General features: G+C 31.7%; 1 protein-coding gene across 2 annotated transcripts; it reads left to right on the forward strand.

Annotated features, from left to right (window-relative positions):
* The first annotated feature begins 4,347 nt into the window (after positions 1-4,347).
* On the forward strand, positions 4,348-9,342 carry LOC121113702 (CD63 antigen). Of its 2 annotated transcripts, none has more exons than XM_040707550.2 (4): positions 4,348-4,692; positions 4,741-4,897; positions 7,715-7,935; positions 8,146-9,342. In XM_040707550.2, exons 3-4 carry the CDS (start codon positions 7,795-7,797, stop codon positions 8,896-8,898), a joined length of 894 nt encoding a protein of 297 aa, XP_040563484.1. In that variant the 5' UTR covers positions 4,348-4,692; positions 4,741-4,897; positions 7,715-7,794; the 3' UTR covers positions 8,899-9,342. The 2 variants fall into 2 exon arrangements, with proteins under 2 accessions (XP_040563484.1, XP_071742836.1); XM_071886735.1 differs by lacking the exon at positions 4,348-4,692 and adding an exon at positions 5,520-5,687 and having other exon boundaries at positions 4,754-4,897.
* Positions 9,343-14,318: the final 4,976 nt, after the last annotated feature.

Below are 14,318 nucleotides of genomic sequence, written 5' to 3' on the forward strand. Positions count from 1 at the left end.
ATATTTTTTCCTTGGTCAAGACAAAAGATCTTTCATTCCGGGGGGAGGCTACAGCTCTCCAGCCTGTGAACGCCTCCTATTTCACTTTTCTGGGGTGTCCACAGTGGTGGCCTGGAGGGGCTGTAGACTCACCCCCCCAAAAAAAAAAAAAAAATTAAAGAATTTTTGCCTTTTATTAGAAATATTTTTGTCATTCGGTCAAATTATGCAGTAGAGCAAAAAATTTAATAATTGAAATTTAATTTTTTTGTGAATAACAGTGAATTTTTTCCAAAAATCTAATTTTCTATAATTGGCTATGGATTTTTTCTCAAAAACTTAATATTTGAATTTTTTTTTCCAAAAAAATTAATTTTTTGTGAGTTTTTTTTTAAATTTTTTGCAAAAATTTTAATTCTTGGATTTTTTTTAAAGAAAATTCCAAAAACTAAGTCCCCTCAAAAAAAAAATATATAATTCTGCGGACACCTTACTTTAAAAAAAGATTAGAGTCTTCGTGCTTGACAGATATGAGAGGTTTAACTTATCGATATACATATCTGATCAAATCTTATATTTAATATATTGTAGAGTTGTAATACATAATGTACTTATAAAATTAAGCAAATCTCGGGATTTAAAACGGATTCACGTGCAATACTCATTCTCATAAGTGGTTATGTGTATAATTTATTTCTCAACCAAAACCAATGTTGTAAACCTTTTCCTGAAATTACCATTGTACAAGTATTTTATAGCATCATCATCGAAGTATTCCTAACTATTTTCCATGGCATGAATCCTTGATCTAATTGCTTTGGTCTATCTATGCCGTATGGATACTATAAAATACAATAATATGAGTATATTTTACAACCTGCGTCAGGAGGAACAATAAGGATATTATCATTCCTATGTACAAAAACCTTAAAGCAATACTTTTGCCTTACTCCTATCAGGCACTATCCTTTTGAATGTTCACGATCCCATTTTTGAAGGAGGGGACCAAGGCGTTAGGAATATGCTCATCATCTTTCTATTAAAGCAGAGGCTAGGAAGAGAAAAGGAAGGCACCTATCTCATGAATTTAAATGGCGACTATTTACATCCCTCAATACTTTTACCAATTAAATGATTTGCACATTTTAATATATTCGGAGGATTTTTTTTTTTGCAATCTTTTGACAAGATTAATTGATACACATATAAAATGGGCAATTAACAGAGATGGGAAAGAGTCCACCTATTTCTCCAGTCAATCAATCAAATTGAAACGAGAAGTTGACTCAAGGTTGACATTCTCGTTAGGGGAAGGTCGGAGTGAAAAACCAATGGACCGTCTCGATATCGTATTGTAAAAGTCCCTATATTGGAAGTACAAATAGAACCCAAAATCATTAGTTTGGAGTCTTTTCCTCACAAATCCAAGTCCTTTAATATTTTTATCGAGTGAAGTTTGTGTCTTCAGATTTATTTCGAGGTCATTTGAAGCCGATACAAAATACTTACTTGTTCATTTGAGTCTTGATCCTAAAAGGATCATTGGAAAATGTATTTTCCATTTCAAAACAAATGTGGACATAAGCAGAAATAACTTTTTGAACAAAATTTATACAACTGGAGTAATGACGTACTATTCATATGTTATGCTCACAGCTTCATAAAAAACAACCACAGCAAACGCCTTGCATGTCGTTTTGCATGATTGACTTGTTTACATTGCAAGGAGTGGTGGTAAATCTCAATTGCATGTTACTCTACTAATTTTTTTCTATTTATTCTACTTCTAAGTAAGGTATGGACAAGAAAGGACTATTAAGAAATGTAATTGCATTTAACTTTTCAATTGATGAGCAACTAATCGGTACGTATCTGTATGTGTCCATTTGGAGGGAACATTTGAATCATCTATTCACAAATTGGTAGACATATCTTCCATTTGAATAAGAAGTGAATTATTATTTTTTTTCAATTTTCTCTCAGTTATACAATGAATCATTTGCTAAAAACATATAAAAATTTCCCACAAAATAATTTGGTCCTATAAGGTAAAGGCTTTTATGAGTACAATACATATTAGTTATTCGTTAATGTAGAGTAATAACCACAATGAAATATTGAGTTGTTCCACTATATAATAAGCCACATTGAAAAGGTTTTCTTGATATTCAGTGAAAAATTAGAATGATTGTAAGACGATTTGCAAAAAAAAAAAAGAGTATCGAAACATGGCCTTCAAGTCCAAAATATCAAGTCTTGAAAGCAGAGAATTGTGTCTAAAGTCTCGAATTCTATGTTCCTACCTCTTTTAGTTGATAATTAAACAAAACATCGTTACTTAAATTATGTATCGCAATTTTTTCACCGAAAAGAAACCGAAAAAAGGCCCAAAATCAGTTAGCCAATTCTGCCACACTATAGAATGATTACTTAATAATTGTTGGGAATTAATCACAGCTCAACAGGAGATAATTCAAATTCAACCAACCATCAACGTTCAGAACACTGATCAGAGGAAATGAAAAAAACCCCAAAAAAACGACATCTGACAACAAAATACCCTGTGAACTTTGTGTTATAGGTAACGCCGTGACAACTGTTATGAATCTAACTCTGAAATGGTTGATCCATTAGCGATGAATCATCAATAATAACAGGATTCCACAATAAATTAATAAAGAAGATATTTTTAGAATCTTCTATTTTTGGAATTGATTATTTTACTATGGATTTTATTTACTAGTATCAACATGAGAAACCATTAGATTTATCTCTCCTATTTTTTTTTTGCAAAGAAGTATCCAAGCCACTTTTGTAGACTACTTACATACATAGCATCTATAATACAAAGAAGAATGGCTTAGGTTAAATTATATAACACACTGAAACCAAGAGAAAAGCCGGTTACAGGTAAAAATTTAAAATTCTTCATAAACTTATATTGTTTTTTAACGGCTGAAAACCTCGATAGGTTATTGGGTTTCTTTTTGTAGAAAGATTTTCAATGCTTTGAATTTAGTTTCTACACTAAATATGAAAATATAAGATACATTCTTCTATTCTTGGTCAATACCAATTCTGCTCGAATAATCAGGTAGAGATGAACCCTGGAACTGAACGGCTATGTTTTCTGGAAAGAAAGTCGAGATTCAATGCCTTTGAGTTACAAATCAATTTTACGACTAACACCAACATATGTGTAGAAGAGGAGCATTTTTTAGGGAGGTAACACATGTTGGTCGAATATTTGGGAATAAGATTTTTATTTTTAGAAAAGACATTTCTTAATGAGTTTTTTTTTATTTTTAATAGAAACGAATAGATATTCCCTAGTTTTGCCTATCATAAATTTTAAAGAGGGGGATGCAATTGCCCCTTTCTTTTTATTTCCTACGCCTATGAACACCAAATAGCATGTGCCCTATGACCAAATTTTATTTTATTTATAAGGGTGACGACGCCGGGTTGGATTCCCAAGTTTTGCTTGAGCTTATAGGGAAAGTTTTCTCAACATTTTGAGTTGAACTCCAAATATGAGTAATGAGGTAATACTGTCCAGGGGGTATGGAAGTCGAAGTGAATGAAGGAATTTCTACCTATTTGAAATTAGACGTGAGACATTTAGTCTCATCCTGTGATAGTTTTGAGGATTCCTTGTACATGTTGAAATATGACGGATTTGATTGCTTAGGCAGTGGTCTAATGTCTTCATTTCTTAACTTGAATCTGCTTATTAATAGGTAAAAACTCCTTCCGTAGTTAAACGACCATAGTATTGCAGCAGCCATGTTTCAAATATCCACATGATTTCTTAAAAGACTTGCAATGGAAAGAGTTGGGAAGGGTTGTTTGAGTCTAAAGAAGTTTGTCTTCGTGAGTTACATTGTGACTTCGGTAATTAACGTCCAAATCAAAAGCCCAACAATTTTGTATGATACCAAAAAATTTCAGTGCAAATTGTTTTTGAACAAGAACTAATCTCTCTCTCTCTTTGTAAATAAGTAAAGAGAGAAGTGTAGAAAGAGGAATTACCAGCAAGTATTTTCAGTTTTCGACCATAATAAATTATGAACAACTGACTGGAAAACTATGATTTTCAGGGAGAATAAATAAATTTATGAACCTATTTCTAAATACGTTGTTGCTTCATCTTCAATCATTTGAGTTGAGTCAAACAAAGGAATCCGTGCTCACTTTGACTTCCTTTTATAAGACTTGGTTTTAAATAAATGAGTAAATTCAAGTCAAATTACCCATAAATTACTAAAATGTTCGCTAAATATGGAAAAATAACAAAGTTTTCTTTTTTGAGGTCACACCTTCTTTTTGAAGAATATATAACCTATTTAGATTATAATTTGTTTAGTATTTATAAGGAAATCCAACGACGTCTCTTTGAGTGAATTAAACACTCTAAAAATCGTTATTCCTCTTAATAATAATAGTTTGTAGGGCTCAAAAGTAATAATAAAAAAATGTGTTGTGTAGTTGAAGCCTTCTTCTTCAAAGCCCTGTCATCCGTTCATCCTTACTCAGAACACACATTCATTAAAAGAGTGCCTTTCTAGAATAAAAAAGTAACAAATACGAGTCCTGTCTGCGTTTTTGTGATACCCACTCCTTCTCTCAGTCATACCTGTTGTTGTTGTTGTCGTCGTCATCTTCCTTAAAGCATATACATACTCTACTACATAGTGTGTGCCTGCGAAAAAGGTATAAGGTATAATAATAAATAATATAACCTACTCCCGATTTTTTCAGTTTGTAGTATTTTAGTAGTGTGGTCCCCTGTTACCCGAATTACATTGATAAATTATTTTCTCTCACTTTGAATCGTATACATACATATTAATATAAAGTGTTGAAGAAGATTAAGAGAAAAATACATCTTATACAGGATATTTGCAATTAGTGCAAGGTAAGTAAATGCATATGATATATATGTACATAAATGTATCCTTCATCAATTCACATCTGTGGTTATATTATAAGCAAAAAGAACTCATGATTCAAGTGCTCTCGTTAGGGTCGCTCATGTTGTTTTTACCTGTAGCTAGATGGATTATGTCGCTAAGTAGAATTGTAGTACATACTCCTTGGGGAGAATTGCAATGCATACTATGAATTATAATACCTATAGCTTATATATGATGCGTCAACATAAAATAATCTCAAAGAAAATGAAATTTTTTTCAATACGTATTTCATAGACTTATTTCGCTCAATAATGGATTTTGTATTTAAATTTCTGAGGCAAGTTGAAATACCCAAGAATGTTAACTATAGTTTAAAATCTTCATTTGATTTATGATATTTAATTTGACGCCAATATGGTCTTTCAAATAAAATCTATCAATTTGTAATTATTTATTTGTACAATGAATGTGTTTGCTGCTTTAAGTAGTGCCATTTACCACGCCTCCAATAGAATAATTTGTTTTGATAGAAATGGCCTATAATTTATTAGTAGAAGAATAAAAATTTAATCCATACTTCATTTTGGAAAAAAAAATCATTCAGGCTTGCTTTTGTGTTGACAGGCCACATACGAGTATTATAAGAATGGAGGAAGAAAAAGGTGAATCAATAATGATTAATAAAAAGGATCACGTAACAGACATTTAACCTATCCACTGCTGTAGTTCACTACTCCTTGTTGCAAGCATGGGAGAATAAATAGTCAAGAGGAATCTGATTCCGTTTTGAATGTATGTATATTGCAAACGGTTGAGTCATCATCGTCCTTACAATAATGACATACAATGACACCCTCTCCTGGTACTCTATAATATACGAAAAATACCAAACTAATTGTATTAAGAAAGAAATCACATTCTTGATATGGTTATTTGCTAAAAATCCGGTTTTACATTTCTTTACGTAATATCCAATGATAAGCCATGATAAATTAATATGTGGGTAATTAATACTCACAAACTAATTAAGGGGCTTCATATTTTTTTTGTTTATAGACCGAGTTTGAGTGACTTGAATTGGATCGATTGAAATATCGATTAAACGACTTTATCATGACTCATCACTACTACTCTTGTTCGATATAAAGGAACTAGTGGAGTATCGAGGCACTGATACATTTGAAACGGCACTGTACTCAACTGATATTAAAAACCAATACTTGTACATACCTCCATTACCCTTTAAAAAATGGCCAAACAATGACCCAAGTCCTTAGAGCACTCACGCTATTCCAAACAAAAATTCCCTTTATCAAAATGCACGAATAAAAAACATATAAAATATTTTTAGAGATCGAAATAAATCCTTTTATAGACATCAGATCTTCTTTTATTTCTGTATTGCATGAAATGAATCGGAGTTTGATAATACCTTGATTTATAAAAAGAATATGGCATATTCCTAGAAAAAATAAATAATAGAGCATACCGTGACTTAGTTAAGTATGTTCCCACATACTCGTGCATACATATATCCTTAATAATCATCATTTGTAACAAAGTACCATTGTTTCCCTTAACTAACCATTGGTTCCTTACCTCAACAAAGAATCAATAAACAGTAACACATGTAGTAGTGCCCTTCAAGGCTTATAATTACTTCTTATATCTTTCAAAAATGTGGATCATCAACATAAAAATAACCTTGGAGAAATTCTCAATTTATCCTTTTACTTCATAAATGTAACCAGCCTAATATTTCCTGATGATATTTAGGTCAATAATGGTTATATATTCAAAGTTCTGGAATGGGTTGAATTTCTAAATAATGTTTATTATCTCTAATTATATATGATAGGGTATTTTTGGGACTTTGAGTGTAATTTGCGGTATTTTTGAAGGACTAATGAGCATATTTTATAAACAAACATGGAATAAAGCTAGTTGAGGAATACTAATGTACTCATTTCGATTCGATTTGAGGGGAAATTATTTTAACTTGTTTGAGTGTTGATGGACCACGACAAATACTCTAACTTTTGTCTTTAAAGCCATAAGGATTCCACCTGAATCCTAATGGCTTTATTAATGCACTCGCCGAGCAATGCAGAATCAACACTCGGAAGTTGCAGACTTTATAGTTTTATTCTAAATGTGGTTATAGCGCTTAAATTACTTTCAGGGGTTTATCAGTGTGTGTAAAATATAACTGGTCTGTGCATTCTATTGACTTTTTGATAGACGAATCAACTTTTTTCAAAAGCTAACCTAAAGGATGTCTTTCTCTAAGCAATTTTACAAGTTTTATAATTAATTAATTAGTATTAATAACATGGGAATCTCAAATGTTTATTTGATGTATTTCTCATAGATGAGTTGATTTTAAATCATATCAATAAAAGCAAATCACTTTTACCCCCCAGTGTATGAATATTTCCAAGAATACAAATGAATTACCTCATGTTCATTATTTTATGTTTTAAAAATATATTATTTTGATGAAATTCATCGACTATGAATGAAGACTACTGCTTATTCAAGTCTTATTTAAATGAGTGAAGGTAGAAGCACATGACTTCCCCCCCAAAAATATTACCCAAAAATATGAAAGTTCTTTATACATTGAATATACGTTCCTAAAGATCATTTTTCTAGAATTTGCCTCCTCTTGGAATTAAATTATGTTGAAGGAACACCTTAATCTATTCACAGGAAACAGTTTATGACTAATCTCACACCAGGCATGCCATTTATTATTATTTAATTATAGCACAACAACGAATAATGACAAAAGTTGTAATTTATAATTATTCTTTCAGAACTAAAGGATAGTGACTTGAATCAAGAACGTTCAAATTTTATTTATTTCAACGTTGACCTTGTAACAAACACAACCAAGATGACTCTATACTCCGCCCATTCTTCCATGTCCATCTTTTCTCGGAAGAAAACTCAGTATCAAAACTTTTTGAATTTGTCGAATGTATTTCTACTCATTACATCCACAATCCTGATCTTCTCTGCGATTATTCTCATAAAGGTAAATATCGACTTTAACCTGTTTTTCTTCAATCATCCTAAAACATTAGTTTGAGATTATTGAATATCTTTTGAAGGGATTTTTATCTCAACAACTTCCTCCATGTGTCCTTGCTCTAACTTGTACTCATTATCTCTATTGCATAAACGGACTGTAAACTTTTGTTTTACAATTTGGTTACAACAACTAAAATATATCTTTCTATTTCAGTTTTACTACATTGACAAGCTAGACTTTTGGTCCTCAGTATTTTGGATTACACCAACTCTTATGATTGTTTTGGGAGTGTACACGTTTTGCGTCTGTATCTATGGTTTCCTAATCTCTGGCTCTGAAAACAGAATTTTCCTGGGCATTTATGCCATTCTCCTTTCCATTGCCTTCCTTGCTCAACTCGGCTCCATTTTCACCTCCCTTGAGCTTCGTAATCATTTAGTACAAGGCCGATTGGAACAATCCTCAATCAATGAAGATCTCGATAAGTACAATATTGACTATTCTGTGACAAAAAAATGGGATGCTTTACAATCAGGCCTCCATTGCTGTGGGGGACAAAATTTCCTCACTGGCTATAATGATTATAGAAATACTGCCATTGGTGGAAACAACTCTGTTCCTGACTCTTGTTGCCATGAAATGGAGAAAAATTGTGGAAAGGGAGTATTTTCCAGAACAGAGACCGAAGTTCGTAACAGTATCTATGTGAATGGTTGTTTGACAGTCCTCAAGGATAAATTGGACAATGAGGTTACTCCAATGATGATTGTATATGCCGTTGTCGGTGTTGTTCTCGCAATAACAGAGATCATAACAATTGTACTTGCCTGCGCGTATGTGGCTCAACTCAACAGACGGAGAAGGAGAGATATGGATTTCCGCTATGGAAATGCGGGACATGATCCTCAAATTGCAGGGATCTCTGATCCTCTTAATGCAACATCTGATCGCGAAACAATTTGTTAATAGGTTCCTGAGTCTTTGTAAATATTAACAGTAAAAAAAAAAGTGAAAAGATTATAACTTTTATGAATCAAACGCAAAATCCTTATTCTCAACTTTCAACCCTATCTTGATAAATACTATAATCATTTCTTCTCTTCTCATGTCAAATATTATATGGATATGCTTAGTCCTTGTTATGTAATAAATCATGCTGTACATAATCTAAACGCAACAGTACCTCTTTATAAAATTTGTATAATTTAATATTTAACTCATTAACATATTATTATATATCTACATACATTTATACCTAGATATTTATACGATGAATTGTACCAGCTAAATTATTATCTAATAAGAAATGAAGAATGCTCAACTTTGAACTTTCTATTTGTATACAAAACAATTTTTGTAAAAGGCTTTGTTTGGAATAAAAACACTACAAAATCTTGTTTCGAGCTCAAATCCAGAGACTTGTATCATTATTATTTCTTTCTTTTTTAGGGGTGGAAGGGGCTGTATAGCTTCATTTGAAATTTAATCAATGAGATCAAAATAATGTACCCTATTTTTAAATCACGTAGAGGTGAAACAAAAAAAATTTACAATTTTTTTTTCTCTTTTATTGAAGTAAAAGCAATCAGGGACACGCAATTTCAATCTAAGGGCAAAACAAAATTAAAATTTTGGTAACTTGTGAGTGTTTTTTTTTTGTATCGTCTTATTATCAAATATACCCTGCATAGTATAAAAATAAATTATGTGTGTTTGTGATGTATGCCCTGCTTAGAAAAACAATGATAAAAACGCATTTATTTCAAAAATGGAGACAGATACAGACTTTATGTATAAAATAAAAGTTGTTTAGAATTTTGAGATATGTACTAAACGCTAGGTTTAATTCTGATTAGACGATATTCCAGGGCTCTGGAGGGAAAGTTCGATTTTTTATTAATAAATTGATTTTTTGTTCATAAAACAAGATCGATTCCCCATGTTTCAAAGTTTTTTTAGGGTATGGATTGTCGATTTCAAAATGCACCAAAAAAAAAAAAAAAAGAAAAACAAATGGTAGTACTTACAGAAAAAGGGAGAACGGATATTATTAATACCAATTAAAAAGGGAATTAAGAACAAGATGAGCGAGTTAATCTTAGTATGCATCTTCGATCCTCATTATCTTTGACATGTTAGCAAAAGCAATAAATAAATCACAGGGTCAAACATTTGAAAAAAATTGCCCTATATTTACCAAAATCAGTATTTTCATAAAAGTTGCATTTTCAAGAGTGTCTAAAGGGGATGCCAGTTTGATTATATTTACATCAAATGGACAGAAACAACAAAAATGTTGTGGACAGGGAGGTTTTACAATAGAAATTTGGCTATTATATAATCATAGTTAATAGTAGAATAGTAAAAATGGTCACAAAATTTATTTTTCTAAGTATGCGCCTTCCCTAGCCACACATTTTCCCCATCTCTGAGGAAATTTATGGATGCCTTTCCAAAAAAATTGTTTTGACGTTCCCAGTTGTACGATTCCCCAAGCTGGCAGGTGGCTATAGAGTGATGCAGTTGTGCGTTGTCATCAAGGAAAATTACCTTGTGTTGCCTGGCTTCATATTTTGGGCGTATAGCATGGTTCAAATCGGCCAATCGTTGTTGGTAGCGATCACCATTAACAAGCCGTTCTTGCGTTTGGTCATCATCTTTATCGAGCAATGCTTGCAATTCGGCGTCTTCAAAATTTTTCGGTGGCCGGCCGCGTTCTTTATTTCTCACGTCAAAATCACCCCCTTTGAAATTTTTTGGGTAACAGAAAATCAATGATGTCCGCACATCATAGTTAATAGCCACAAAATTAGACATTTTTACGAGCTAAAAAAGATCGTTGTTGAATGAAACTATACAAGCAATGAATGAAATATTGTTGACACATGTCGAAATATGCATTTAGATCTTTGGACCGGTTTATAATGTCTAACTGGCAACACCTAGGGACCAATAGCCGAAAGTCTCATTTCATAGGCGCATACCTAGTACATGTCTGGGTTCATGTATCAATTATTCCATGTTAAGGCTGGACTTAAGTACTAAACACCTCTGATAATGATTATCTAATTTTCTTATAAATATATATTGTGTCTAATTTGCTGAATAATGGACTGACTTTTTTTCAACCATAAAAAGGTAAGGAAAAAAAACTCTTAAGGGAATAGCATTCATCAGATAAATTTTTGAGATCGTTAGACGAAACATGGGTATTCTAATATTATGTTGTATAATATATATTCCCTTCTTATTTTTCACGCGTAGCAAACCAAAAACATGAGTACGTAGCAGCTATTGGGTGACTGAGATGTAGAGCTACACACAAATCCAAGATAGGTCACAGGTAGATAGTCACAAAAAATCCCATTTACGATTAATACTCCTTGTAGAAGACGTTAATACAAACATAATATATATACATACTTTATCTCTTTCTATAAAAGATTTAAGAATAGTAGTGTTTATTAAATAAAATGTAGGTACTTTTTATATAAATAACTTCAAAATGATGTGCCATGTTTTGATTTGACGATTTAAGCGATGTTTAAAACTTACATGGAGTGTCATTTCCTCTTATTATATACCTATGGTCCATATTGGAGGAACTCTATTTTTAGTAGAGTGTTGTATTACAATAGGGATCAAATAAAATCCCTCAACACTCAAAAACAGCCACGTAACCCACCTACCTCCAAGGAAGGGCACTAATAGAGGCCAGGGCAGCTACTTGGAATTTTCTTTACCGTTTGAATTGTTTGAGATTACATATTTATTCATGAAATTTTTTAATTACCTTTTTGATTATAAAAGCCCAAAATCTGATTTTTTTTAAATTACTCTCCTCAGTAGTCTCTGGAAGGATAATTTAAAAACAAACGTTTGCTTAAATTTCACAATTTTAGTAGAATAAAGTGTTTATATTTGAGTTGAGCACAAACATGACCTCCTAATGCCCCCTGTAGTTACGGCACTGGTCAAGGACTATAATATATTAATAAATTTAAGGAAACATCGAAAACGAATTTACGCTATGCACCTACAATCTACATTAATTTATAGCCTTGACCATTGATAATTTTCAGTATGTCTAAAGGTTAAGGCTATTTTATTAAGTCATATAAGACTAGTCTCTAGTATTGTATGATAAAGGTAAACTACAATTCGACATTAAGAAATAAAGTAACATAAGTTTTTAAAATATATATAATATATTCTAACTCTTATAGTAATTTCTTTAAGTTTAAGTTCATTGATGCTATAGGACCCTATTTGTGATACATAATATCTGATGATTGCAACATCTGCTATATAAACAATTGTATCACTCAAATCATTTGTACTTTTTTAAATAGGCACCCATAAAAAAACCAAAACAGTTACAAACACTAAAACCTAACCAGTTTTTTTTTTTTAATAACAAGCCCTATTCTCGACGTGTTAAAACTCCTGATTGTAATTGCAAAGAACTGAACTATTGAACAAAATAAAATTAATTAAAAAAGTTGTGTATTAAAAACTAAGTATGATCAAAATATCTGGCTCAAAAACACACCTGAATATTTCATTTATGAACAATCAAACATTTATAAATAATAGTGTTGGATTTTGGTTTAGAGCATTCTTGTAGTAAAATTATATCCATTTTTTAAAGACAATTCGGCCTTGGACCGAGTTTCATAATTAGTAAATAATAATGTTGGATTCGATTATTACTGGAACTCGAAAAAAACTCTACTTTACTAAAGCTTACACTTTTTTTTGAAAATTACTCGAACTTGCCTCGATTTTTTTTTTTGGAAAATTAGTCTTTTCTTGGGTTCGAATTATCCAAGCAAATCAAAATATTCAAGCGATAATAATGATTATAGTATTACTCAATAGGACAGTAAAAAACCGCATACAGACGCTGGACTTCCAAATCAAAAGATGAGACTGTGGGGGGAGAGCCGAATTGTCGTAACTCAAATATTTCTTTTACAGAATGAAGCATGGAAACCCCAATCTTTCATTATGAGTAACGGTGTTTTCTAATTTTTATAATAAAATGGATCTTAGACATTTATTTTAATAGTCTGAATTTCATTGTTTTTTTAGGATGAACATTGAATGTTAAGACTTTTAAAATATGGGCAACAACACCGATATTCGTAATTTTTTAGTTACGACAATCTGATCCTCAACCCTTGAGCTGATATATTAAAAAGGAGAAACAAATAACAACCACATGACATTTTACGTTAAAATTCTCAATAACTCAAATTCAATAGAATTGATACATTAACCTAACACGAACTCAACAGAGCTTCAGACGCGAATCCAGCAATAAAAAATAATTTTCCTTGTTAATATCTTGAATAACATATATATATACTTCTATGCATCTAGTATCAAACATCTGGATATTGTAAAAGAGAAAAAAAATTGTTTTTTTTTTTAAAGAAAAAAAAAATATGCACTCAGAGTATGTGTTAACTACTGACAGTTGACTTTTAAATGAGCTGTCATATTGCAAACAACAATAAAGCAAAAATAAGAATTTATTAGTGACCAACTACACATTATGAATTAATTTTATTATCACTGTACGATCAACACCTCAATTCTTCAAGTCACTACTCCATATTTGAAAAGGGTTACTAGAGTGAACTCCTGAAATTAAAACCTTTAACCCATTATCGTCCAGTGATAACAAATGCCATCATGAGATTTCTTGGGAACTTCTTGTTTATACAATACATATTACCAAGGGCGTTGATAGCTTCTTTCAAAGGGGCTCCAAGCCCCTAAAAAAAAAAAGAAGATTAAAGCTAAGAACGCCCCTGTACATAAAACTCACTGATGAATTATGAAGTCATATGTAAAATATATTTTTTAAACCCTTCATTATTTAGACCAGGGGTCGGCAACCTATGACACGCGTACCATTGCTGGCATGCAGAGGCATATTCACTGGCACGCAAAAATCAGAACATAATACCATAGTGTATGTACTTTTTACCATTATTGTTGATAGTGGGACACTCATTGATTCGAATGTTGAAGTTGGCACTCCATATCACAAAGGTTGCCTACCCTTGATTGATACTATTTACATCAATGACAAAAAAACACATCCCTTTCTTAGAATAATGAGATTAAATGAAGTCACAACTTCATTCGATACCTCCTTTTTTAAAAAAAAACTATATATATTTTGAATCTAGATAAAACTAACATAATTAAACATTTCATGAATTTATAACAAAGTCCCGGACAGGTCCACCCACCTAAAATCTCAATATTCACGAATTATGGGACCGGGAGTAGGGGGACTCTTTCTTTACTCTAAGACCCATGATGATAAGAAGAAACATGAGCTCCTCCACTCCAAAAGGTAATATAGATGA

Source organism: Lepeophtheirus salmonis, chromosome 2 (genome assembly GCF_016086655.4).
Source record: "Lepeophtheirus salmonis chromosome 2, UVic_Lsal_1.4, whole genome shotgun sequence".
NCBI lineage: Eukaryota > Metazoa > Arthropoda > Copepoda > Siphonostomatoida > Caligidae > Lepeophtheirus > Lepeophtheirus salmonis.

Excerpts from the sequence above, each read along its gene's own strand:
- LOC121113702 (XM_040707550.2), top strand. The coding sequence starts at position 7,795 with ATGACTCTATACTCCGCCCATTCTTCCATGTCCATCTTTTCTCGGAAG. Across the intron at positions 7,936-8,145 it reads CTGCGATTATTCTCATAAAG|TTTTACTACATTGACAAGCT; the intron begins GTAAATATCGAC and ends TTTCTATTTCAG.